The following is a 24,166-nucleotide window of genomic DNA, read 5'->3' on the forward strand; positions in this document are numbered from 1 at the left end:
ATTAGTTTGGGGCATTTCCACAGGAAGACACATCTGGTCCCTGACTTTGGACCAGATGCTGCTTTTGAGCTGCGTGTGGGCAGCAGCTCACTTTCAGTGCATGTCAAGCACGTTTGTTTCACCTGCATGCATACGTACACACACACACACCAGCTTGCTCTTTCAGCTCAAACACTCACAGATCCTATACTGTCCTGCTGGCTAAGTGTTCTGCCGTCACACCATGGCCCTCTCTCAACCTGATCCTCTTTATCCCTCCTGGCCTGGCAGCCTGGATCCTGTCTGCTCTTATCCGGCTCCTCCGCAGATAAGCCAGGATGGCCATCTGAGCTCTAAATGCAGCCTATAGTGATTACTTAGTCTCCAGGCGGCCACTGGAGAGGAGCCACACACATTAACACTATAGTCAATCAACACAGTGAAGAGTTTGCACTACTGGCTTTTTTCCAGCCACATTTTTTTCTCTACAAAACTACAACAGAAAAATGTCAAGTTCTGTGAGTAATAATCATCCAGTAACACTGAATCAGGGCCAGTGCAACCAGTGAAGTGCTGTTTTCACTGTAATTACTTTTTAGCAAAGATAATACTGTATTTTACACTTATTGTTTATGTATATTGTACACTTCAGCAATTATCCATGAAAGACAAGTCACTCTCAAAATGTTATTCCATGTTGTGTTCAGGTTTGTGTGCAGTGCCTGTCAGCTAGCCATCATATCTTTTCTAACTCACCTGACTCTCATCATCCAGGGTAACTTTGCCAACATACCTCTTTATCTTTAGGCCCTCAAGCAGGGCACACCACAGCTTATCAACACAGCAGCACACCTCGGTGCCCCTGTGCTGAGGTGTGCCTACTTGCATTATACGCTTGCTGCATGTTCTCACTTTCTGGCTTACCCTCTCTTTGCCACCTCTCGTTCCTCTGGTTGAAAATATACTTCACTTACCCGTTTTACTTTTTTAATTACTTACAGGGTTGCCATGTTTGACCACCTCCCTTATAACCCACATCTGTCTTCTCTTAATGGAGATATTTTCCTTTCTAAATCTGACATCTTGCTGTGTTCGGAGGGCTAAGGACAAAGCATTTTAAACAAATGAAAGGAGACAGTGCACTGAAAGATCAAATATCTTTTGCAGGAGGATTAAACCATATTTTTCACACTGGTACAAATCATCATTATGAGCCTTTATTGTCTTCTTTTGTTGCTCAATATTTCTGTTTGGCATTGTGTTGTTAATGTGCTCACTTGTGCTGAACTTTTGCAGCCCTCTTGACAGTAAAGACAGTGGTTGCCATCGAAGCCAGTGCCATCAACATGAAGAAAACAGTACAATAAAACACCAGAAAAAGCTCTATTGCTGCCTGAATAAATACAAACTAATAATGTCAAAGCACAGGGTGTTTTAGCCAGTACAGACGCAAGTTTGGCCAGCATCACAAAAATCAGTATTCCCTTGATGATACTATTAAACAACTGCAGTAATACATATCAGTTTTAAGAAAATGGAAAGTCCCTCACATTTGGGTTGTGTGTGCTTTGCCTCCTTTTGGTTCTTTAACATCTGCTTTATCGCTTTCACCACCTACCTCTGTCTCTTTGTATTGATCTGATAAATCTATCGTGTTTGCCCCCTCCTGCCACCCCTCACCAGTCAGACAGACATCACTGTGTTTTCCACTTGTCAGTGCTAATCACCTTTAAAGCACAATTCTTCTTAGGATCGAGACTCCCTGGCTCCACAGCCCTAAGGGGCTAAGTGTGAAAATGTGGTGTGAAAAGACACTCTTCATTTAGTCGGGTATCTTGATGGTTAAAAAGAAGAGATAAGAAGTAATAAAGAACTAAAGGACACCTGGTTTACTACATAAACAATACAGTACAAATACATATCATTTTATAATGCAATAAAATGATGACAATAGATACACCTTATCATTATCCATCCATCATCTACACCCACTTATCTGAGAAGGGTTGACAATGGATTTAAACCTGCTCTGAGGGATGCACCACGTTGCCCATTACTTTTTCACAACACCGGAATGTTATCAAGACTGAGTCAGTAGCTGTGAATAAGACTGTGAAGCTGTACCGAGGTCTTTTCTTATCGCTCTACCTTAGAGTTTCAGAAAAGCAACATCTTCTCAGTGTCAAACTTTGGTGGCTTAGTAAAATAGAAATGAAATACAGTGGGTGCTTTGGTGGAGTAGATGTTAAAGTGCCAGCCATGAACTTCCCTGGTTCAAATGCAGCCGAGGATATTTGTTGAATGTTATTCCCCATCTCTTACTTTCCAAATTGCCTTCACCTCTCTATTTTCAATTTATTAATTAAGACATTAGAAAGACAAAAAGTTGTACGTATTGTCAGTAAGAACAGAGTTTTAATGTACCTGGAGATAAATCATCCTTACCCTTGTGCTGAAAGCCCTGAACAGACTGCTGTCGGTACGTTCAGTGGGATAGGATACGTTGAAATTATGGCCACAGGAGCCAGGAGTAAAACTGAGGTGTTCTGCTGTGTAGATCCAGTGAGTTCCATCGGAGTGATCAGTAGATGGCTCCAGTACATAGGATTTCCCTTCAAGAGATATGAAACCCCTGCAGAAGATAAGATAAGATAAGATAAGTAGCCTTTATTGTCATTGTATTAAAATACAACTAAACTGCAAGTGCCCTTCCCAGCGGTGTTTAAAAATACACATAAATAATCCCCCCACCCCCAATCTTGATTTGGTAGTGTAATAATAGTGGCTACAACTTGAATTTGCTCTTGATGGTGATGTGGCAGGAATTATGCTTAAAGAGCAGCAGCATCTCAGAGATTTTCCACTGATGTGGCTTCCCCAGCCCCCTTTATTAACTTTTCTCATGATTTACCAGTCACCTCCGTGATTTAAAATGACATCTTCATGTACTGAGTCTGGATTCTCACGAACCTTGCACAATATTCGCAACCACATAAAAAACAAAAAAAACGGTGGAGTTTTGTTAAAAAAAAAAAAAAAAAAAAAAAAAAAAAAAAAAAAAAGTTCTGGTCATTACTCAAAGTGCAGAAAGGTTGCATTAATAAAAAAAAAAGATAGATAAATAAATAAATAAATATTGAGACCAAGTCCACAGCAACAGCTTCACAGTCTGACAAATCACTCCACAGACAGCACAGACATTTGGCTGCTTTGTGAAAACATTCTTGATGGTGTCCAGCGATGTTACTGCGATCATTAGTCCTGTCTGACCTTTGCAAACAGTGTTTCCAACACTGAAGCTCTCCATTTGTCTGAAGCCTTACAGTGTGTCATGATCACTGCTTTCAGCAGTATATACAGCATAGGATGTTATCTTAGCTCCCAACGATAGAAACATTCATTATTTACTTTGACATACTACTCTACAAAACTGCTAACTTGAGATATAACACTTGGACTTGAACCAGATTTAAAGTTTATTACAATCTGGTTCTTATTTTTGTAGTTTTTGTCATCATTTTCATTAATTTTGATAGCACTGTGCTCACTTAGAGGCAGTTAACAAGACAGATTATCTAAACCATTTTTGGATGTTAGATCAAAACTGAACACCCAACATTGTTTAATTGCACTGGGAAAACTGTCCACATACAGCGAGGAGGGTAGGTCAAATTCAAGAGCTGTACAGCAATCCTCTGAGATGATAACAACTGACTTGGACTTGACTGCAGTGAATCCTGACCAAACATTCCATGCTCACGTTCACTGGGTAAAATCGTGGACCAAAAAAAAAAGTATTGTGACAGTCCCAGGCAGGACTTGTGTGTCCACATACCATAAATATTTAGAAGAACTTGGTCTCAACTATGTAAAAGCTGCCATTTAATGGTAAACACCCAGAGATATGGTAGACTTACATATTGATTTGTAATTTACTTATAAATGCCTTAATGCTCTAGTCACCACAGCAGTAAGAGCTGCTAGTGAAACAAAGCATTGCTTTGGGCTTTCTGTCTACTTCTGCAGTTTATCACTAAGACACACAGCACAAAGTAATGAAAAAAATGAGTGTGCGGCACACTTACTTAATCCCAGCACAAATACTGAGGCTGACGTCCGAGCTGACATGACCCTCCACCTCACCGTGGTAGTAGCAGTTTTTCTGAGGGAGCATAAACAAAAATACTTAAAATTTTAAATTCAAGACAGGAAGAATGGAACCAGCATGATAAAACCGGTGTTTAGATTTAAGCACCAGTCCCAGCTGATAACTGTGAAACACGAGCAAATTAGCTTGAGGGGAATAGTCTTTTGTAGAAGGAGCCATTCCCACTCATCTTCACAGGCTAACGATGGCTGGAATCTGTGCAAGTTTCACATTTCAAAGCATAATCTTTGCTTGCTACCATATTCCTAGGTGCTCACATTCACGGACCACCTGTCAAGCTGCAGCAGGGAATAAAAAAATGAATTAAGCCTGTGTTTACTGAATCAAGCCTGGCAGCAAGAGGATGGGGAGGAAGCGTCAGGCTTACAGTGAAAACAGCCCTTCTATTACAGTTAGACAGCCTCGCATAGGTGAGGTCTAACCAACCCTCTGCCACCCTGTTCTGGAAAACAAGGAAATGTGAGTTTTATACTCCTCTTTGACTACCTCTAAATATAGAGTGCAGGCAGTACATTTCAATGGCTGGCCTCCTTCAGCGTGGTTAACTCTAGAGGCTGCTGATTTAGCATGTTCAGGGTCTAAATGTGTTTCTGATATTAAAGGAAGGTCTTACTTAATCTTGTGTCACAGTGTTTTTGCAGTATCGCAGTAATAATCCAGTTAATGTTTTCTCAATTCTGATGCAAGCTTGTTAAAACAGAACTGTGCCTTTCATTCTCACCACCAAAATATAATTTTCTTGAATTCTAAAACATTCATACATCAAATTCATTTCATATTAGCTGTAAACAATTTTAGTCATTTTAAATCAAAAATGGATCAAATGACTAAGTATAATGTGAGAGGGGGTCTTTATAATGATGAAACCACAGTGAACTATCACCTGATCTTTAATTTATTGGCACCACTCTCTCTTATCATTGTCACTCCAGGTCCCAACAGGGGAGATTTCAGTAAAAAAAAGAAAATTTGGACTTCATCAGTGCATAATGAACTTATATTCACTGGGTCATCAGTAACACAGCTTTAAATGAATGCTGAGTCCTGTTGGATGTGTAATTAGGCACTTGCTCTCTGTTTATACCCTCAACTATTTTACCAACTTGGATCCAAAATAAAAAAAACAAAAAAAAAACAAATTTGCAATTAGTTAATGTTGCAAGCCAACAGGACTGAACAAAATGTTAAGAGAGAAAGGCTTGAAAGCCTTTGCCTCTTTGGCCACAGCAGCTTTACCTCGAGGTGTACTGGATGAGAACAATCCATTATAGTGAAGTAAAAGGGCGCAAAGACATGACAACCCATTACATGAAATATGGAATTTTAGTGTAGTGGGGAGGAGCGGGGCTGGATTTAGTGCACTGACCTAATGCTACCACCTCATGTTTCTTTGATGAGATCATGACTGTGATGCACTGATACAAGAGACATGAATAGACTTAAGGTTTCTGCCGAAAGAAGTATAAAAAAAAGGAAAGTGCTGGTGTCTTCGTATCCAAAATAAGGAACATTAATTACAAATATTATTGTGGCAGGCAACTCAGGTGGGAACATTACATTGTTTCTCATAAATATACATTTATTATTCCAAATTAACTCTTTAATATCTTTGCCTTTGATTCATATTGCCAGTAGATGGCTTTTGTTATAGCACATGGCACTCGTTTATTGTATTATATGTGGAGTTCGATTTAATGAGAAAGGGAGACGATGAAAAACAGACAAAAGGAACTGAGGGAGGATTGACTCATTCTCAAGTCACTCCCAGCAGTACCTTGCCTGAACCCTCGAGATCACTTGCCCAGATCACGATATCGGCCTCCTCCCTGACGGCAGGACAAATAAATTAACTACAGATCAGTCTCTCAAGATCTGGTTGTTTCCAGTAAAAAGAGCCTCTCATGACGAACTGGCTGTGGTCATGGGAGAGGAATGAGAGAAGGGATGGAAGTTGAAAGATGTTAGCTAGTTCCCATGTTGGTAAGACACCAGGTAGGTAGACATCACTGATAGTACCCTATATGGTCCATCCATCATGTTTCTAATCCACCAATCACTCTAGGGCAGAAATGATTCATCAACTAGGTGCTTAACAGAAAATTACTTGGAAGTCATTTGATACAAAATGCCACACATTTGCTGGTTTAATCATCTCAAATGCAAGAATTTGCTGCTTCCTTCATTTTACATAATGTTTATTTGAATATTTTGGACTATTGATTAAACAAAACAAGCTATAGTAAGGCATTATCTTGGACTCTGGGGAACTGTGATGGCCATTTTTCATTATTCTCAAACATTCTAATGATTAATCTGGATAATAAAAACAACTGTTAACTGCAACCTGACATCCATTTACCTATCCCCTTATCCATAACTTGTGGACTCTCAGTGTCTCAGAGTGCACACTGAGCTGACCTGCTACAACATGTGGAGAATATTTTTTGTGTGGGTTGGCCATTACTGAATTACAATAATCTCCTCTTTTGTGCATTTCAGTTATAAGTAGGGCAAGCATTTTGTACACAGATCTCACAGGCTGGCTATTATTATGCTTACTTGTTATCTGAACAGAAATGAGATGTTTAGTTGTTTCCAAACTATAGATGATCAATCCTTGAAATCAGACAAGCAGGTGGAAGCACTGAAGCATAGATAAAAACTGTTCTAGGTGGTCCGGCCACATCATACTCATTCTCCAAAGAATACTGTACATGTAGCTTCCTAATGTGCTTGCTATTTCTGAGCCAAAATAAATATCCTTCAGGGGGGATATTTATAGAGCAATGAAAGACCCATTGTAATTGACAGTTCAACATTTTTTGAGTTTAATGAAGATCAAAATGACTTGTTTTGACAATTTTTAGAATCACAACACTGACACAAATCACAAGAAATGGAAAGAAAATCATCCCCACCCCCACCCCCCAATTAAAAATGTTATTCGACAAATTTAACAGTAAGAAGTGCAATCTACACATTTAACAAGCATGAAGCTCATAAAGGCAATGATATGTGCTGAAGATTTCACTGTCGGTGTGACTTCTGAAGTGCACTTAGATGTTCACTAATTCAATATTTTCTTTCAGACCCATGTAGCAACCCATTTCTTGGGATGGTTTTAAAGCTTTTGCATTATAAAAGCCATTCCCTAAAACTGAATCTGTTCTCTGACCTCTGGCTGCCTTTTATTTCATAAAGTATTAAATTGCTGGCAGAGAACAAAAACCGGCCCACTCACCTACACAGACTTCATTAGGTGCAAGACTGCCCAAATCCAGGAGTTTTAAAAGTGGGCCTAATTGCAACATCAATTTTTCTGCACTTCCTCAATGACCCTAATAGAAGCGCAATCAAGCAGGATCCATGAAGAAGAAGAAGAGTCTCACAAAAGGCCAACATTCATAAGGGCTGCTGGGTGGGTGATAATAAAGAAAACATCGCCGATTCAAGATCATGCATTTACTGTCTCAGCTTTAATAAAAAAGCTGTTTAACACATACCGTGAAGTCATGGGAGCCCGTGACCGCACTACCATCTTCCAGGTAATAGGTTTCTGTGTAGTTTCTTGCAAAGAGCCCCCTGGAAAGGATAAACAAAAACAACAAACACTCAGAATAGACTCTAAGGTGCTTCATCTAAGAGAAAATCAATCACAATGTCTTAAGTCATTCCACCAGCGCCAGGCCTGCAGGAAAGATAAACAGTCTGATGAAAACTTAACCTTGCTTTAGGAGATCATAGCTGTAGCTGTAGCAGAGCAGCTGTAGGCCTTGAAAAAGAAAATAGATACATCAAAGGTTTTCTACTAAACCCATCTCATGCCATGTGCATTCACCACAAAAAGGTATCCAGTACCAATCCATAACTCATTCCATGTGATATGGTAGAAGAGCAAATTTGCTCACACACTGCAGACGATAGGAGGTAATGAGCATATAGACGTTACAGTAGGATCCAATGAAAACAGGAATGCGGAGATCACCTTGTCAGGAATGCAGTAAAGAAATCGTTTGTAGTTACAGATGAGAATCAATAACTCTATAAAGTGGCTTTCTGAGGTTACCGAGTGATCCATTTACAGTTTATGATGAGAAAGCACAATAAATCAACATAGCAAATCTCTGCTGCAGGGAAACAGAGGGATTTTCTACTGCTCTCTACCATGTAGCACTGTAAAGGTTGCCACATCATACCACATCACATTTTCTCTAATCTAGACAAAGCACAGACTGTCAACAATGAGGTAATTACTTTTATAACACTCAAAGCTTATAGTTTTTAGCCCTGCTAGCAGCAGAACTATAGAGAATGCAATGCCAGCCACAGACTTGGCCAAAATCTGGTTATGTTTTGGAGAAACTATGAGTTTTTATAAGTGTGGGAATCTCAGGTTAAGATACATTACTGTCAAGATATTTTGCCCACAATAATAGCAATTCTGTGATACACAATATATTATGAGAAAATAACCTATCAAGTTATTTGCAAATGAAGAAAAAAGTTTTTTTTCCCCCCAAATTTTTATTAGGAATACATCAGTTTTACAGAATAGAAACAATGCCTCTCTTGCCTACTGACCACTGCTCCTCAGCTGAGCAGACAGTAGAGAGAGATCAACAATTAGCTGAGACCCAGTGAAGCAATGTGGACCCCTTCTGGGTAGATTATTACAACATGAGCATATGTATTTGTATTTGCGTTCAAGCAAGGACAAGTGTCTGCGTCTTCGTGTCTATATACTCTACACACAGCATGCACGTGTACAGTATTACACTCCGGGACACCAGCAGATGGTTGGGCTGGTGCTAATCCATAGCAGAGGAACAAACCTCAGCAGGCAGCTGGATTCTCTTACTGACCTCACCGCTGACAACCCAGCTGGGAGTGTCAGCTGTAATAACCCAGGGAGGGGGGTTATTTTGTTTGGGAGCTGTCAGTATGAAGCACAATGCTTCCCCACCCTCTACTCCTCTACAGAGCCAAAGAGCTGGTAATAATCACTGGATCAAAGTGAGGCCAAAGAGTAGAGCGAGCCAAATAAAATGATGTGTTTCTCCAGTCTTAATCAGGTCTGCGCTCTCCGATGGACACGCAACTTCAACATCTGCCCACAGCAGATAATCCAGTGTGGTGAGTGTGTGCCTGCTTCACCGCTTGCCAGACTCTGGGAGAGTCTGGCTATGAAAAAAATGTTGCAGACAACGTGCCATCCATATGTTACATGTTCTTGCTCAAGGACAACAAGAGGACACAAGAAATCTAACTGATGTAACAGCAGGTTGTATGATGAAAGCTTAGTGGATTACAATAATGACTTTAGCTAATGTCACCAGTCTATTTAACATGGAGAACATGTTTCCTGTCTTCGAGTTAGCCCTTAGTTTTCACACATTTCAATTGATTCTCTCAATGTTGGGGTCCTGAATATGCCAGCAAGGAGACTGCAGAGGAAAAGAACCAGTAGTTGTTTCCTTCCTTCCAAAATATACAAGCGTTCTCCAGTTTCCTGTTTATTAGGAAGCAGTGAAAGTGTCAGAAACAGCACTGATAGGGCAGTGTTTGCTGTGTGTGTGTCAAAACACATGTCTGGTCTAATCACAGATAGACCAGCAGTAGCAAATTAGATGCCATCTTAGTGGCTTGGCTTGTTACTAGTCTCCTAGTCTGGTAACTCACACAGTTATTAGATTCACAGCGCAGTGTCATAATAGGTGCCAAGATTAGGCCCTTCTTGGCAACTGCAGTCAACATTTGTGGTCTAATGAGGAGAGAATTATACAAATAGACAATGCTAAACCTGTCCATTCTTTTATATATTGCACAACAATACAATGCTGCAATCAGCATAAGACATACAATAAAAAACATATAGAGGAATACCATTTGCAATGAACTGCTATGCTATATAGCTATATTATATAGTGTTTAACCCATCCCACATGGCAGCAGCGGCAGCTCGCTGTTTATCAATCATTGTAAGGTTAATGAGGCATGAGGGCAGGGAGAGGGCATGGTGGTAGCCCCCCCTCCTCCCCCCTCAATTAAAATGCATCACTCAGGGGACAGGCCTCAATCAGGGCTCTGTCTAACTGACAGGGAGTTGGCATCAGGGAGAGGCACCATGAGTCAATAAGAAGATACCACGTTCTGGCTGTTAATGCCACAGAACATCTCCCAAGCGTAGGCAGCCTGACACCCAAACAACCACAACAATGGCAAGTGTGACACAAAAGGAGGCCAATATTGGTGAGATGTGCGCTACTGCTGCATGAACGTGTCCTATAACTCGGAGAAATATTTATCTTCTCGTCATCTGTTTGACAAGTACAATAACCATAATTACAATTGTTATGTTTACATCTTGTCACACTGTCTCGGGGTTGACAAGATAAACTAACATTTTGAAAGAAAATATATTAGATGAGGGATACAGTCAGATTTGCCTTCTAGTAGATTTGACAATGCATACAGAAAGACAATGAAGTCACTTTAAGCAAAAGCTAAAACTACTCTGTGCCATTGCTTTTCTCCCTGTGTTAAATTATATTTTTCCATTGTATCTCTTCACAGTCTTGTATAATGTGTATTTATGCAAGGTCCTATCTAAATGGTCTGGATTCAGATGTACAAACAAATGTCATGACTAATAATTCCCTGTTGTGATTGTTCCGATTGAGAAAATATGCTAACCTTGGAAAAGTAATCTCATCTGTGATTTGTCAACAAATTCCAACTTTCTTTTACACATGGTCTTCATTGTTACCATTTGTTCTGCTTGTATGTGAAGAGTAAACGGAGGGATGTGAGGTACATTAATTATAACAGGTTTGATGAATTGGAGCTAGAGTCTAATCAAACAATAACAGTATGGGGGAGGGGGTATCATCTGTAGGTGAGGGCTACATATCACCTAGAAAAAAGCTCCAGACTACAAATATGTAACCTGGCAGTCATGCTGGAGAAAGAATTTTTATAACATTTATTAAGTATGACATAGGATTGTACATGTAGTCTTGTACTGAAAACATTTGATTATGGCAATAGCCAAAGCAGAAACATACAGACATACAGGACATACCAGGAGCTGAGCTTAAGTTAAGCATGAAAATGCATTCCCCATGAGAGAGAGGGGAGCTCAAATTGCTTGGGACACTTTGTTCAAACTTTGGAAGAACAACTAGATCTTGGATTGACTATGTGGCTACAGGCCGAGAGCAGGAAGAGAAACTTTACTGTGTTCCCTGCACAACTCTTCTGTGGTGGCTTAAAGCTACAGTCAGAAGAGTTAAGCCTGTGCTACCCAACTGCTAACAACTTCAATCATTAGCTGCTAATGGGTTTCCAACTTTAAGCTCTGTTCTCTTGATAATGTATTTGTGACAATAATAAAAGTGCTGTAAAAAGTACATTAGCCTCCTTTATGGAGTGCATATACAGTGAAAAGCCTTAATTATCTTACTATGCCTAGTATATAATACCATAGCCATCATTACCATTGCTGGAATTCAAGCTCAATGTGCGGTGATTTCCCAGTTACAGCCTCCAATACTTTGTCTCATTAAGCTCAAACAACCTAATCAGGGACTTCTGGACTAATCCTGGAGTTAACCATGATAAAAGAGAAGCTAGGCACTGGGTATCTAGATATCAAGAAGCTCTCTAACATTTGTACACCCTGTTTTGTAATGGAAAATTATTTACAACAGATGTAAATATAAACATTTAGAGTAGATGAAATCATCAACAAAGAAATATGTTTCTCATAAAAACTAATCTAGGATCTCCAATTAGTACATTACATTTCAACAGAGAGACTCATGAGGTGATGTAGTGGTAATAATGTCCACCTCCTTTTATGTGGCAAGTGGCAAGAGCCCAGCTTCGCTTGGAAAAAGTCAGGGAAAAGTGGGATCATGTGCATGAAAACCTACAATAGTGCAAACTCCTAAAGCCAAAAAAAAATCATTTCAGTGTTAGAAACAATTTTTTTCCAGGAGGAAGGGAAGAAGGCCAGTCTTCCTGGCTGTGATCTGTCTGACATCAGGCAGTGTTGCAGGCCAGTGCCAAGTAGAGCAGAGAACCAGAATTCCCCCTGCTTACCCTGAGCTCAACGCAAGTCCCAGTCTGCACAAAGCATGTCATGACCAGAGCTGCTGGAGCATGGCAGCCAATGATTTCTGCTCAAGGAAGGGAAGGAATGGGGGAGGAAAAAAAGAGCAAAAAAGTCAAGGCAGATGGTTTTGACGTTTCATGTATCAGCTGCTATGTTCTGTAATAATCTAACATGCAGCTCAGGGGCACCCCTGGCTCTAGGACCAACACTCACTCCAGCACTAAAGCCAGTTCTGTTGTTAAATAGCAAAAATGGAAAGCTTTCTCATATTTATTTTACACCAAAAAAAAGCAGTTGGTCTTCATCCTGGTTTCAACACACCATAACAGCCTCATTATGAGTCTTTCCAGCTGTGTGTCCCATTGTGGTTAAATGGTCAGTGAGATGGTCAAACAGAATAGCCATTAGCAGCAGTGGCACGCATCCCCAGTGACTGTCACCTTGAGATTGATGTGGTTAAGCCACAGCATGCCCCGTGAAATCAATAATGTGCCATCACTGTGTAATGTCTGAGTGATGGATGACTCCACAGGTTCCTAATTACAGAGACAGGATGATGAATACCACCGCAACAATGAATAAGATAACTGGAATTAGGACAGAAATGCAACACTAATCTTTGATAAAGTGTGAAGGTTTCTTAAATGTTTCAATTTCTTAGTACAAAAAGTATGCCGGAGATGGTCCACTACCCAAAAGGCCCCACTGTCCTGTACTTTACAATAAACTTGTATCTCATATAGAGTAAGAAACCAGCCATCCTTACTACTGAATCATGTTCACTACTTCAACTATGCAGCTAAAAAGGCTGAGTATGTAGGTCACATAAGAGAGTGGGCTCAGTGGACCAAGAAATAGAGAAAGCCCAGAGGCGGGGGGGGGCACAGTATGTGCTGTTAGCAACCTCACACCTCCATTATCTTGTGTGGACATGCAAAGCAGAAGTCTGTCCTTACCAAAAAAAAAAGACAGTGCTGGTCATTTGTCAGATGCTTAAACAGAGCTATGGTCATAGTTTTCCATCAAGCGAGCTCTTATAGTTGCAAAAACAACGAGTCTCTCAGTAAAAAGAAAGAGAAAGTGGTGTTATGCCACCACAAAATGGATGATAACACCACCATCTAAACCAGGCAGTTTCATTAGCCTTAATGAGTTGTCACCCAAAGTGGGGGCAGACCAGGAAACATTCGTGAGTTGTTTTAGGAACAGCTGCATGGGTCATTGTTGGACAAAAGTGTCATTTGAGAACTTGTTTTTCCTGGTCAGCTGTCCTTCAGCACCGTTGTATCCTGTGTTGCATTCAGCACACATGCCTCACCATGCTGTATTATGGGATCACAATGTTTCTCACTGCACCACAGTTCTGCATGGTCCAATCCTTCCACCCTGACAAGTGCATTGAATAAATAATAAAATAATAAAAAAACCCATGTTTATTTAAGTTATCATTGTTTGTCTGGTGTTGTATGCAGGACTTGGATAGAAACCTTTTTTGATCCCAAAAGAAATTCAGGACTTATCTCTGCATACAAACCTGCCGTAAGAGTCATAAAAACAAACCATCTAAAACTGAATAACTACAAGAAAAATGCAGCTCTGACTCAGATGTACTGTGCTGTTTTTAATTGTCAGTTCCCTCTTGTTTCGTCGTCTGTTGTCACTTGTCGACATGTGGCATCGAGTCACATCTGGCACTTGTGTGTTCTGTTTACACCTCACTGTCTCTCCCCCCTACGTTTGCATGCCAAAAGGGATAATTGGCATCTATAACAAAGATTACCCTGCAAGTAATAATCCCCTGCTCACTTCTTATTCACACCAGGACGGGCCTCTCTTATTTCTTCAAAAAAGACATTAATTTTCATTTTATTGTTCTTGATATCACAGATTTTCAGAGCCAGAGAAATGCAAGCACTTGCGGTTACTTTAAGGCAGTTGATTGATACAGTGTGATGTTTAAACCCTCCACTTCAGGTCAAGTACAATATGAAGCTTAAAAATTCCTTATGCTTGCAATTAAACAAGTGATAACAATTACACTGAAAATGTAGAAAAACACAATTTATACATCCTGGCAGTTTGTCACAGGTGGGCCAGTGACACTATCTGAAACTAATTAAGCCAGGTGCCAAAGCAGCACTCTCTTAAATCGCCTTTGTTGCTGTGGATCACTAGAGGGGAGATCCTTAATCCCGCTTTGTACTCAATCTAGACCACGAGCTTCTGTTCCTCTGTGGCAGGGAGCGTGCCTCTGCTCTGCCTCTTCATGTCCCTCAGGACAAACTCGAGTTGTGACTCTGCATGTGGGTGATGGAAAGAGAAAGTGTGTCCCCGCTTGTGTGTATGAAAGACCGCATGTGCTGATAGCTCAGTGTGATTTATGCACACGTCTGTGGGTGAGCATGTGTTTGTGCTTGTACACACCCAGGCATCACTGCATGAGCTGTGCACACAGTGCGGATTGTGTTTGTGCTTCGCGAACAGCAGGCTCGTGGCTTATATCATGCTGCATGCTCTTTTCTTTCAACACTATAAGAAAACCACAACACTCCTCACCTCATATCCTCAACTTCTCATTCAACATCTATGATTCCTGTATTGGAAAACAGTGAGCTGATCTCATTGGAGCTACATTCTACCATAGAAATAGTCTCAATAAATCCTAAAACCTGTGGACAGTGAGGTCTCAGGGTTGAGTAACAAAGATGCTGGGTTTCAAAGTTTTTGTATTTTTCCAATACTGTGCACACCACAAATACAATTTCATTCACTTCTATTGCATTGAGTTGTCTCAGAGGTGGACACCTCAGAACCTGAGCCTGATAACACTTGAAGCGAGTGATGAAGTTTTTCATAATCTGGGTGAACCAACCCCTCAGACACATTTTTATATTCATGTTTTCTAGCCTGTAGCAAAATCAGCAAATGCTGACAGTCCACAGATAGTGAGATGTAATTCATATTCCCCTCTGTGGATATATTCCAAGTGGAAACAATAAGATTCAAAACAATTAACTGCGTCACACGCTGCTTTGTCTGTTTTCCACATCACATTTTTGCTTTTTTAGATCATTAAGTGGGTTAAGACTGAGAACGGGAGGAGAGAAGTGGTGAATGCAAAGTCATTTTCAGGACGGGTCATGCTAATACAACAGCTTTGAGCTTTCCCATTAATTCAGATACTTTGCAAAAAACAGGCCTAAGGCCTCTGCATCTATATTCAATGCAACCTCGTGCTTGAACTAATGAGCGACTGGGGAACTTCAAACAACCAAGCCTATCATTCTTTTCACAAGGTAAATGCACATACAAAAAAAAAGCAGCATTTCAATTAATTAAACCTGTCGGTATTTGTGTGCCGTCCTCCCCTTTTTCTCTCACCTTGCACACCCTCAGGGAAATCAAACAATTTAGGACTGAATACAAATTTGCTCTCCCTCCCTTCATGTCTTTTACTCCTTTGATTGCAACTGTGAGGGAGCTGTCCTCCCTCCTCCCAGTAAAAACTTGATTTTGATGTGTTAGGTGGGTTTGGTTTTGCACCTTGACCCCGTGTTCATTTAGGTGGCAGAAGAAGAAGGCTACAAGATTAGAGCTGGAGGAAGCAGAACAAAAACAACTCAATTATTTAAAGAGAAATTAATCATTAGTGCAAAGTGCAAGGTCAAAACACTCATGCATTTGCAACAGGTATGGTCGGCACTGTAAGACAAAGTACTGAATGCTTCTCTGCTGAGAAAACCCCATGTCATTTCACCCTGTGTCTAAATTCGGTGATTGATTTCCTAGACTGATTTCTACTTACTCCTCGATCATCTGTGGTTCATTGATCACTGGAAGGTATGAATGTAGCTCCTGTTGTTCAGCTGATGCATCTTGGACCACACAGCTGGAGTTTGTTCAGTTTTACGGCAGCAGTGACCCATCGGGCATCAAGAAAAGGTGAGCGTAGCATCCACAGACAGAACATCATTCATTAATTTTCATCAGCATTTAGAATAAAATCACTTGCAAAACTAGGGCCATAATAAGGAATATAGACACTATGAGGTTATGAGTCATAAGCAGGGGCCAAATGTTATAAAATATAATTATTTTTATGTTTTATATATTCAGTTGTGTTTTCTGTGAATTTTAATTCCCAACATGAAGATCTGAATGCAGCTTCAAAGCCTTCTCCACACTGCTGGTGGGGAAATACCGAGTCCTTCATTTACTTATTAATTAACTGGATAATTTGAATAAATTTAGTCTGGTGTGAACAAAATAATCTCCTGCTTAATATAAGTAAAACCAAAGAGATGGAAGTACACTTTAAGAAGGTAAGGGGCTCACTTGACCCATTAACCATCAGGGATAAGGTTGATGATTTTAAATTTTCAGGCTCTGTCACATTCTCTAATCTCAGCTGGGGAAATAATGTTTAAGGGATTCTTATAAAATCTCATCAGAGACTGTTCCTCTTGAGCAATTTGGAAGCAGATAGTTAGCATTAGCTTAGCATGAAGACTGGAAGCCAGGAAAAACAACTAGCCCGGCTCTGTTCAAAGACAACACAATCTGCCTATCAGCACCTCTAATGATCACACAACCACTAGTTATCTGCTGTTTGTTTAATCAGAAACCGAATGTGTCCTTTCCTGCTTAATCATCTGTAAATTAACAACCCAACCATGACCTCTGTGCTTGGAAACTGATGATTTCAAGGCAACTGTGTCATGGACTCAGACCTCAGTTCCACATAGCTACAGCCTCTTTATCAAATCGTGGAAGCTCCTGTTGTTTTTGGCAGCTCACGCCTCTCCCCACTGCTGGAGGAATGAGGTGAGAGTGAGTGAGGAAGAGTTCGAGGGCCAACCAAAGGAGACCCTGCTGTGTTCCATACCCCAATAGGGAGTTAATAGATATTGCTGATGGCAAGGAAATAAGCGAGGAGAGGGAGACATGGAGGCAGGCAAACAGAAAGGAGGGGGACTGCCTTCACACCTCATCTGACAAAGCAGAAACACCAGAAGCCTCCATTCCAGGCATCACACATCCTTCCCCACCCTGTGTGTTCATCTCTCAGCACTGTGAAACTTCAGAGCCTTAATACAAAAAGCATCTGCTTTCTGCATGACATAGAGCCAGAGGAAGACACTGTGCTCCAGGTCCCTGACTTTGTTTGCACCATTTGATTATATCACTAAGCCAAGGAAAGAGTTGTTTGAACTTTAACTCCCACACAAGTTTTCTGCTGAGTCTTGTGGAGATGTTTTAAATGAGTCAAAAGCAGGATCACCAAAGTTAAAAATGAAGATGAATTCACCATTTTTGGAGAGGTTCATCAGCAGATATGCTACCTTTTAGGGCAAGACTACTGCTGTATTTTATTTATTTATTTTTTTTGCTATGCAAGTTAACTGGAGCGAATGCTGTTTTTGCCTTCGATCCAGCAATCATTTTTCACAAGGACACTGCTCTGCGTGAGAACATGTAGAGCAACAAATCTCCTAGATCAGCTGAACAAGAGAGGGTTCTGACTGTCTGACTGATGACCACGCGTAGCTTCTTCACTCGGTCAGTGACCCCACATGCAGGGAGGGGTGGTCATCGGAATGTCAGTGGACTGTGAGACCGGAGAGAATGGGACGGAGTAGGGCGAGCAATCCCTCCCAGCTGACATTAACTAACACTGTAACTCCGGCAACTCTATCTGTCTGTCTGTCAGAGGGAGGATGGAAGCCAGGAGTCTGAACTGATTATCTTTATGGTGAGCAGCAACAGAGGTCAAAAACTTTGGCTGCTTTTGTTTATTCCCTTTGGCACCCTAGAGCCTTGAGAAAATGAGATTCCACTTGAATTTATGGGGAGTGTTTGCTTAAATAGGTGAAAGGGAGAAATTGCAAGCCCGAGAAAAACACAGAAAGACAGACAATCTGAGGAAAAATGCAAACAAAAGAAAGATGAAAACCGAGGGCCTTGGCTAGCACTAACTTTTATACTACAAAGCCTTCGTCTAATAAAGTCACATTTGCATGTTACAAATTTATCCTTGGCATTTCATCAAGTCATTTATGGTAGTTCATACTCAAATTATTGTGCTGTGCATTTAAGCTACAGTTTACTGCATGTAAAAACAGTATGTTATTCCTTTTAGGCATACAAATCAAATATATAAAGACAGGGTGTGCATTTATGCTCTACTTTCATAGCTGCATTTCAGCAATACATGAGCCCCTGGAGGGAGTGATTTTATTTTACTCGCTTATTTCCCCCACATCTGCTTACAGTACTACAACTCTGACATTATTGTAGATATTTTGGGAAGACAGCATGGTTACAGGTTCCCAATCCCCGAGTCTGGTTATTGTCATACAGTATATTCATAAATGTTAAATCCACTTTGATTTGTCTTTTTCATTTCAAAACCTAAATGCAAACAAAGTAGTGAACACAGGGAAACACACCAGAGACTGTTTTATGATTATAAAAGGCTAAATTTGTACTCCAATTGTTGAAATAAATATTCAGTTGAAGTGAATATCCAGTATTTACACAATCTGGTGCTCCTGCAACTAACCAATAGATGACAACAGGCGCTCTCTATGGCTTCAACATGTTATAGCAGGTTACAAAAATTCTGTATTCAAAAGGAATATTCTTATTAGTCTTTGGTAAATCATTTCAGCAGAGTGATAAATCAAAATGTAATTCCTTTAACTTTGTATTCTGTTCAGTAATGGCGGAGCTAAGAGCAATCTAAATACGTATACGTCTGATCAAACCATGCTGGAGTCAGGAGCAGATATAAGAATGAGGTCAAGCTCATATTCAAAGTGAAACAATTATTATAAATACATTCAAAGATGGATATAAAGTTGGAAATAATATGTGCTTGCGTTATTCACACCTCTTGAAAATGCACAAAAGCCCTACCATAAATGTTCCTGCAGATAAATTTACATGATGCTCTATTAAATGCAAGTTGCACAAAGGTCTGAAAATGAAACACATGGTCTAGTAGTCTACCTTCAATATTCCTTCTGTTCATAAATTTTAATGCAATCGTGTACTAAAAGGATATGTGCCTGTGTGAAACGATGGACTGGCATTTACAGGTGAAATAACACGGGTTATTGTTCAGCCTCGGAGTTGTTACATTAACGCCAAAATGTAGCACATCGGATTCATAATAATGGAAGAAAGGCCTCACAAAAGATGACTCATAGAAAAGATGAAAAATAACAAGATGCGGCCCGTCTAGTTGTTACTTGACTGTCGTACCTTCCTGTTCACAAAAACAGTCTACCTGTTTCTACAATCCTGAACACTACCTACACAGCAGCACCCAATAAATCCCAACTTCTACAGCCTCTGACAGGCTGGTCGCAGCCTAACGCCAGCTGTGGAAACAAAACCCAATCCCTTCCCCTCATCAGATATTAAGGAATACACAACAACGTCAAAAGACTTATTTCTGTTGTGGTCTGACAACAACTCTAAAACCTGCAACAAACACTGATAGCATCATAAAAAACTGTAAATTAGAAAGTGTCAAATACCACATAAGCATATAAGATATACATAGAATATAAAAGGTATAAATTTACTTAGTTTAAATTACTGACACAGAAAAATCATGAAATGCACCCACACATAGTATACACATGTTTTAAATGCACATACATTAGACTGCTAAACCCAGCCACAATAACAACCTCTATCACAAAACGAAGGCATCTTTATCTGCAGGGGCCTTCATAGGTTCTTTGGTGAAGGTGAGTGATGGCTCATCCTCCAAAGAGGAAGTGCTGTTTACAGCAGGTTTCAGTTGGCTGTGTGTTTTTTAGTGAATGGAGGCAGACTGAGGAATAGATCTACCAGCTGGTGTCCTAAGACCCCTGCAGTCTATCTGGAAAAAGGCTCAGAGTGGAGAGAGGAAGCCCCCATCACTGAATAAAGAGTCTGTTTTTAACAAGGCCGCCTTCATTTTCTTCAGTTCTCTATTTAAAGGCCCCATCCACTCAGAAACATTCTTAGCAGTTTGGGATGTGCAGAAATGGCCAAATGAGGAGACTGGGAAGCTAAATAGAGGGAAAGTGACATCATGTGAAGGGTTTCAGTTCTTGATGGACTTGTATGCCATTAAAACACATTTATAGAGACACACACAAAAGACTGTACATGTGTATCTGACTCTTTTCCATCCTGAAAAAAGAACAACCCAGTCTAAGAGCTTCCCAGTGTTTCTGGGTGCCTCCTAATTAATTAGGATCATAAAGCAGTGAGTCCATCTGTTTAATTACTGCTCTAAGCTGCAAAATAGTTGGAGCTTTGGAGAAGGTAACTGAAAAGAGAAAGCTCTACCCAAAAAATCCCTTTTGAAGGAAACAGTTCAAAGGTGCTGACTCTGGACAGAGATGAGCCCGTTTCCAGGGCTTGTCTTAAAAACTAATGAATCACAATATATCATGGGCTGGCAGCCGCAAGAGTATCATGACAGGTAACAAAGGCTAGAGGTAACCTCAGTGCATCCTTTGCTGGGAAATAAGATTCATTGGTTCTGAATGAATTTTAGAACATAGTATCTGTGTGTGTGTTTGGATACAGCTGATGACAGAAGTGCAGGAAAGAGAGAATTAATGAGCATGGGTACAGCCAGGTTTTGAGTGACCTGATGGATAGAGAGTGCAATGGGCTCTTTCCGCCCTATTAACAGTTATTTTCACTGTACATTACCTACCTGCCTGCCAGCAACTCATTTGCCCACTGTGTACATGCATTTCTATTTCTCTGGGAATGCTTGACTAACAGATCAGAGCACAAGCGTATTACGCTCTGACAGGGGATACAGATGTGAAGAGTTGGGTAAGATAATCAGGAGCAAGACTGTAATTATACGTCATCCCCACAGTGATTACAGGAGCATAGTAGGAAGAGCAAATACAGAATTTCAAGCGTTACTGCCTTAGTGGTTGGGCATTTCAAATCACCTGTTTTCTCTTCTTATCCTCCCTGTTTCCTCATGTTGTGCTCCTCTTTATCCATGTATTCTTACTACAAAGTAGTCATTATAGACATTGAATTATGTAATAAACCGTTTGATTTGAGTAAGCAGTAATGCCATAATGAGATAAAGACTTCTCATCTTGTTTTTTTACTGACTTAATAACTTACATACATTCCTTGTGTCAGTCCTGGCTTAATGACAAAAGGAAGGATTTGATACGCTTGGGTGTCTTTGGGTTAGATGCTCCTTAATCTGTGTGTGGTTAAGAAGCCAAGAACAATAACTCTACAAAGGAGATCACAAAGATGTATTTTTTCCAGAATGAGTTGATTATTTGTGTAGTGTCTTTAGCCTTCTGTTTGCTCAAGTCCCCAGGAGAGGCGGTTTCCTGTCCTGTGAGACACGAGGACAACTTTATCGAGAGAAGCCAACGGGTCACGGGCCAGCAGCAGTCCAGTCTGAGATATGGAGTCAAACAACATCCCTAAAACTCAATGCAAAAACTGTGACAAGCTGTGTCTGGATCATGTTCAGGCAGAATTTTATTGTTCTTCGAAACACAGAGGAGACAAGAGGTTTGCATCTTTTCAAGCAGGAAACTATCCTCTTCCTGCCCTCTCACAGGGAAAAGGCCAGAGGAAAGTGTTTACATGTACGTGTGTGTGTGTGCGCTCCTTTGGTGTCTGTTGGTCTCACAGTATAAAAGACTCCAAAAGATGGATAACCAACCTCTCAGGTCCCTTATGCTCAAGACTAAACAACATGATGAGCCGGGAGAAACCTCAAGCGCAGGCAACCAAGAACAATCCCCATACTGCTTATGAGTGCTAGGCTTCCATTCAGTGATCTTGTAGTCCATTAAAAAGGGAAATACAGTCGGAGAGAGCACTGGCTGCTCAACTTGGGACTCATTCTAATATGCCTGGAGGCCTCACATTCAAAGTCACAAAGCAGCAAGAGTTGCTAGAACAGCGTGGCCAGGAGTGGCTGAAAAAGGGAACAGGATTTGCTAAAACGGCGTGGCCAGGAGTGCCTGCCATACCCAGTGGTCAAAGCTCAACAACTGTTCCCACTAGTCTACTGTGTTGTAGACATGGTCAAGTGTCGGGGTTTCTTTCCCCCGGTGGAAACAAGAAGCTAGATAAATTGATGCCTGCACTTATGTGAAAAGAAACAAATACACCTAGATGAAATGGTAAATGAATGTGTTTGTGCATTTGTCTACGTATATATACACATAGCACTTTTCCACCTCAGCAGAACAAGGTGATTTACAAAGCTTCTCACTCAGCCATATGTACACACACTCACTCATCCCCACTGGCTTGCTCATTAGCATCAAATTGGTTCAATCTTGCCTTGACACATGATTTAAAAAAAAAAACCTCAACGTAATAAAGAACAAAGGTGCTGTTTGACAAAGGCCATACGAAGCTTATACTGTACTAACTATATTGATCCCAGAAGATGAGACACCAACAGGCATCTCAAATTCAACACAGCAGATGACCGTGACCAGGCTTATTTTATCTTTGTGGTAAATGCAAGAACATATTGCTACATCATGCCCAAGCAAATGACTTTCACAGCCAGGAAATGCTGAACAGTGCACACCTAGGGGAGCGTGAGCAGTATTATCCGGCTAAGACTGGGATGAAGCAAGAGGCTTGATTTTCACCTGCTGGATCCTCACATTTTATAATCAGTATACTGAGTTAGATACAGTGACCTGCAAAACCAAGCAATGACAAAAAATGTAATTCTTTAAAGCTGTTTGTGATAAAACTGTCATGCAACCAAACCTTCCTAGGCAACTTCTGCAGGAATGATGTGAATTCAGATACTGGACACAGTAAATACAACACAAATGACTGCATTCAGCTGTGCAGCACACCTGATTTTTTGTTGTTGCAAACATACGTATTAAGGGAAGACCTGAGAAAACGTCATTTCATTTCATTTCGGAGCCCCTCTCTGTTTGAACAACTGGATTTCATCAGCAGCAAGCAGCCCATCTGTGAGCAACCTCAGTAAAGAGCCTTCACTTAATGTCACCACGGTAGGTACAGCTCTGACTCTCACACACTGATCCGCAGGGCAAATCCATCCAATAACACACATCCTCCTCAAATCCGCATCCATTTGTGTTTTGTCTTGTCAAACACGCATAACACAAAGTCGTATTTTGACTTATCACAGAAGGATGTGAGAATCAACAAATGATGAAAACCCATCTCTTCTAGTAATTAAATCTCCAGATTTCCTGCAAGTGTTGAGAGTACATTCTGACACACAAGTATTCAGAATGCACAGAGGTTTGTTTGAGTAAAGCTTTTCCATCATGCTCAAGCTCATTAAGGATCTCGACTGGACCTCTCTATCGTCTTTGTTGTTGCTTCTCGGCTCAGGGTGTGAGCTCAGCTGTGGACTTTACATTAAATACTGTTGGAGAACAATGACAGCCAGTGCTGGGTGAGGATCATGTGGGTAATACATAGGAAGGTAAGGTGTTTTTCCACTGCAGCTGATCACAGGGGAACAGTTTATTTCCCATTTTGAAATAAAATGTTTTTCCTGTAGGAGAGTGTAATCCCCTGGCATAAATGGGGCTGGTGAAAATTTGACAGTTTGTGAGTCAACTTTGCAAAATCCCCACCTGTGCAAAAAAAGGAATGTTATTCGACAGAAAGACCGAGTGTGATTTCCCATCAAAATATTTTCAAAGTAGGTAAGCCATAAAATTGCGGTTGCTTGTGTTGAAAGCTTTGTCTCACAGTCTGCCGGTGGAATTTACATATATTAAGCATGGAAAACAAGTGAGTTTCATGGCTGACTTTGGCATAAAACCCATCTGCTCTCTCCCTCTCTCTCTTTGCTTCCCTCACCTTCTTTCTAACACAGACAGTTCTGC

General features: G+C 40.6%; 1 protein-coding gene across 3 annotated transcripts in view; it reads right to left on the reverse strand.

The window, feature by feature from the left end:
- adam12a (ADAM metallopeptidase domain 12a) overlaps window positions 1-24,166 on the reverse strand; it is a 66,293-nt gene that overhangs the window by 30,289 nt on the left and 11,838 nt on the right. For 2 of the 3 annotated variants that reach the window (XM_020605106.1, XM_020605104.1), the window contains exons 4-7: window positions 16,069-16,152; window positions 7,651-7,729; window positions 4,065-4,141; window positions 2,425-2,611 (exon numbers count right to left, since the gene is read on the reverse strand). In XM_020605106.1, coding sequence (XP_020460762.1) covers window positions 2,425-2,611; window positions 4,065-4,141; window positions 7,651-7,729; window positions 16,069-16,152 — 427 coding nt within the window. The remainder of the gene's footprint in view (window positions 1-2,424; window positions 2,612-4,064; window positions 4,142-7,650; window positions 7,730-16,068; window positions 16,153-24,166) is intronic. The other variant, XM_020605105.1, reaches the window with a different exon arrangement.

Source organism: Monopterus albus, unplaced genomic scaffold, assembly GCF_001952655.1.
Source record: "Monopterus albus unplaced genomic scaffold, M_albus_1.0 scaffold69.1, whole genome shotgun sequence".
NCBI classification, from domain to species: Eukaryota; Metazoa; Chordata; class Actinopteri; order Synbranchiformes; family Synbranchidae; genus Monopterus; species Monopterus albus.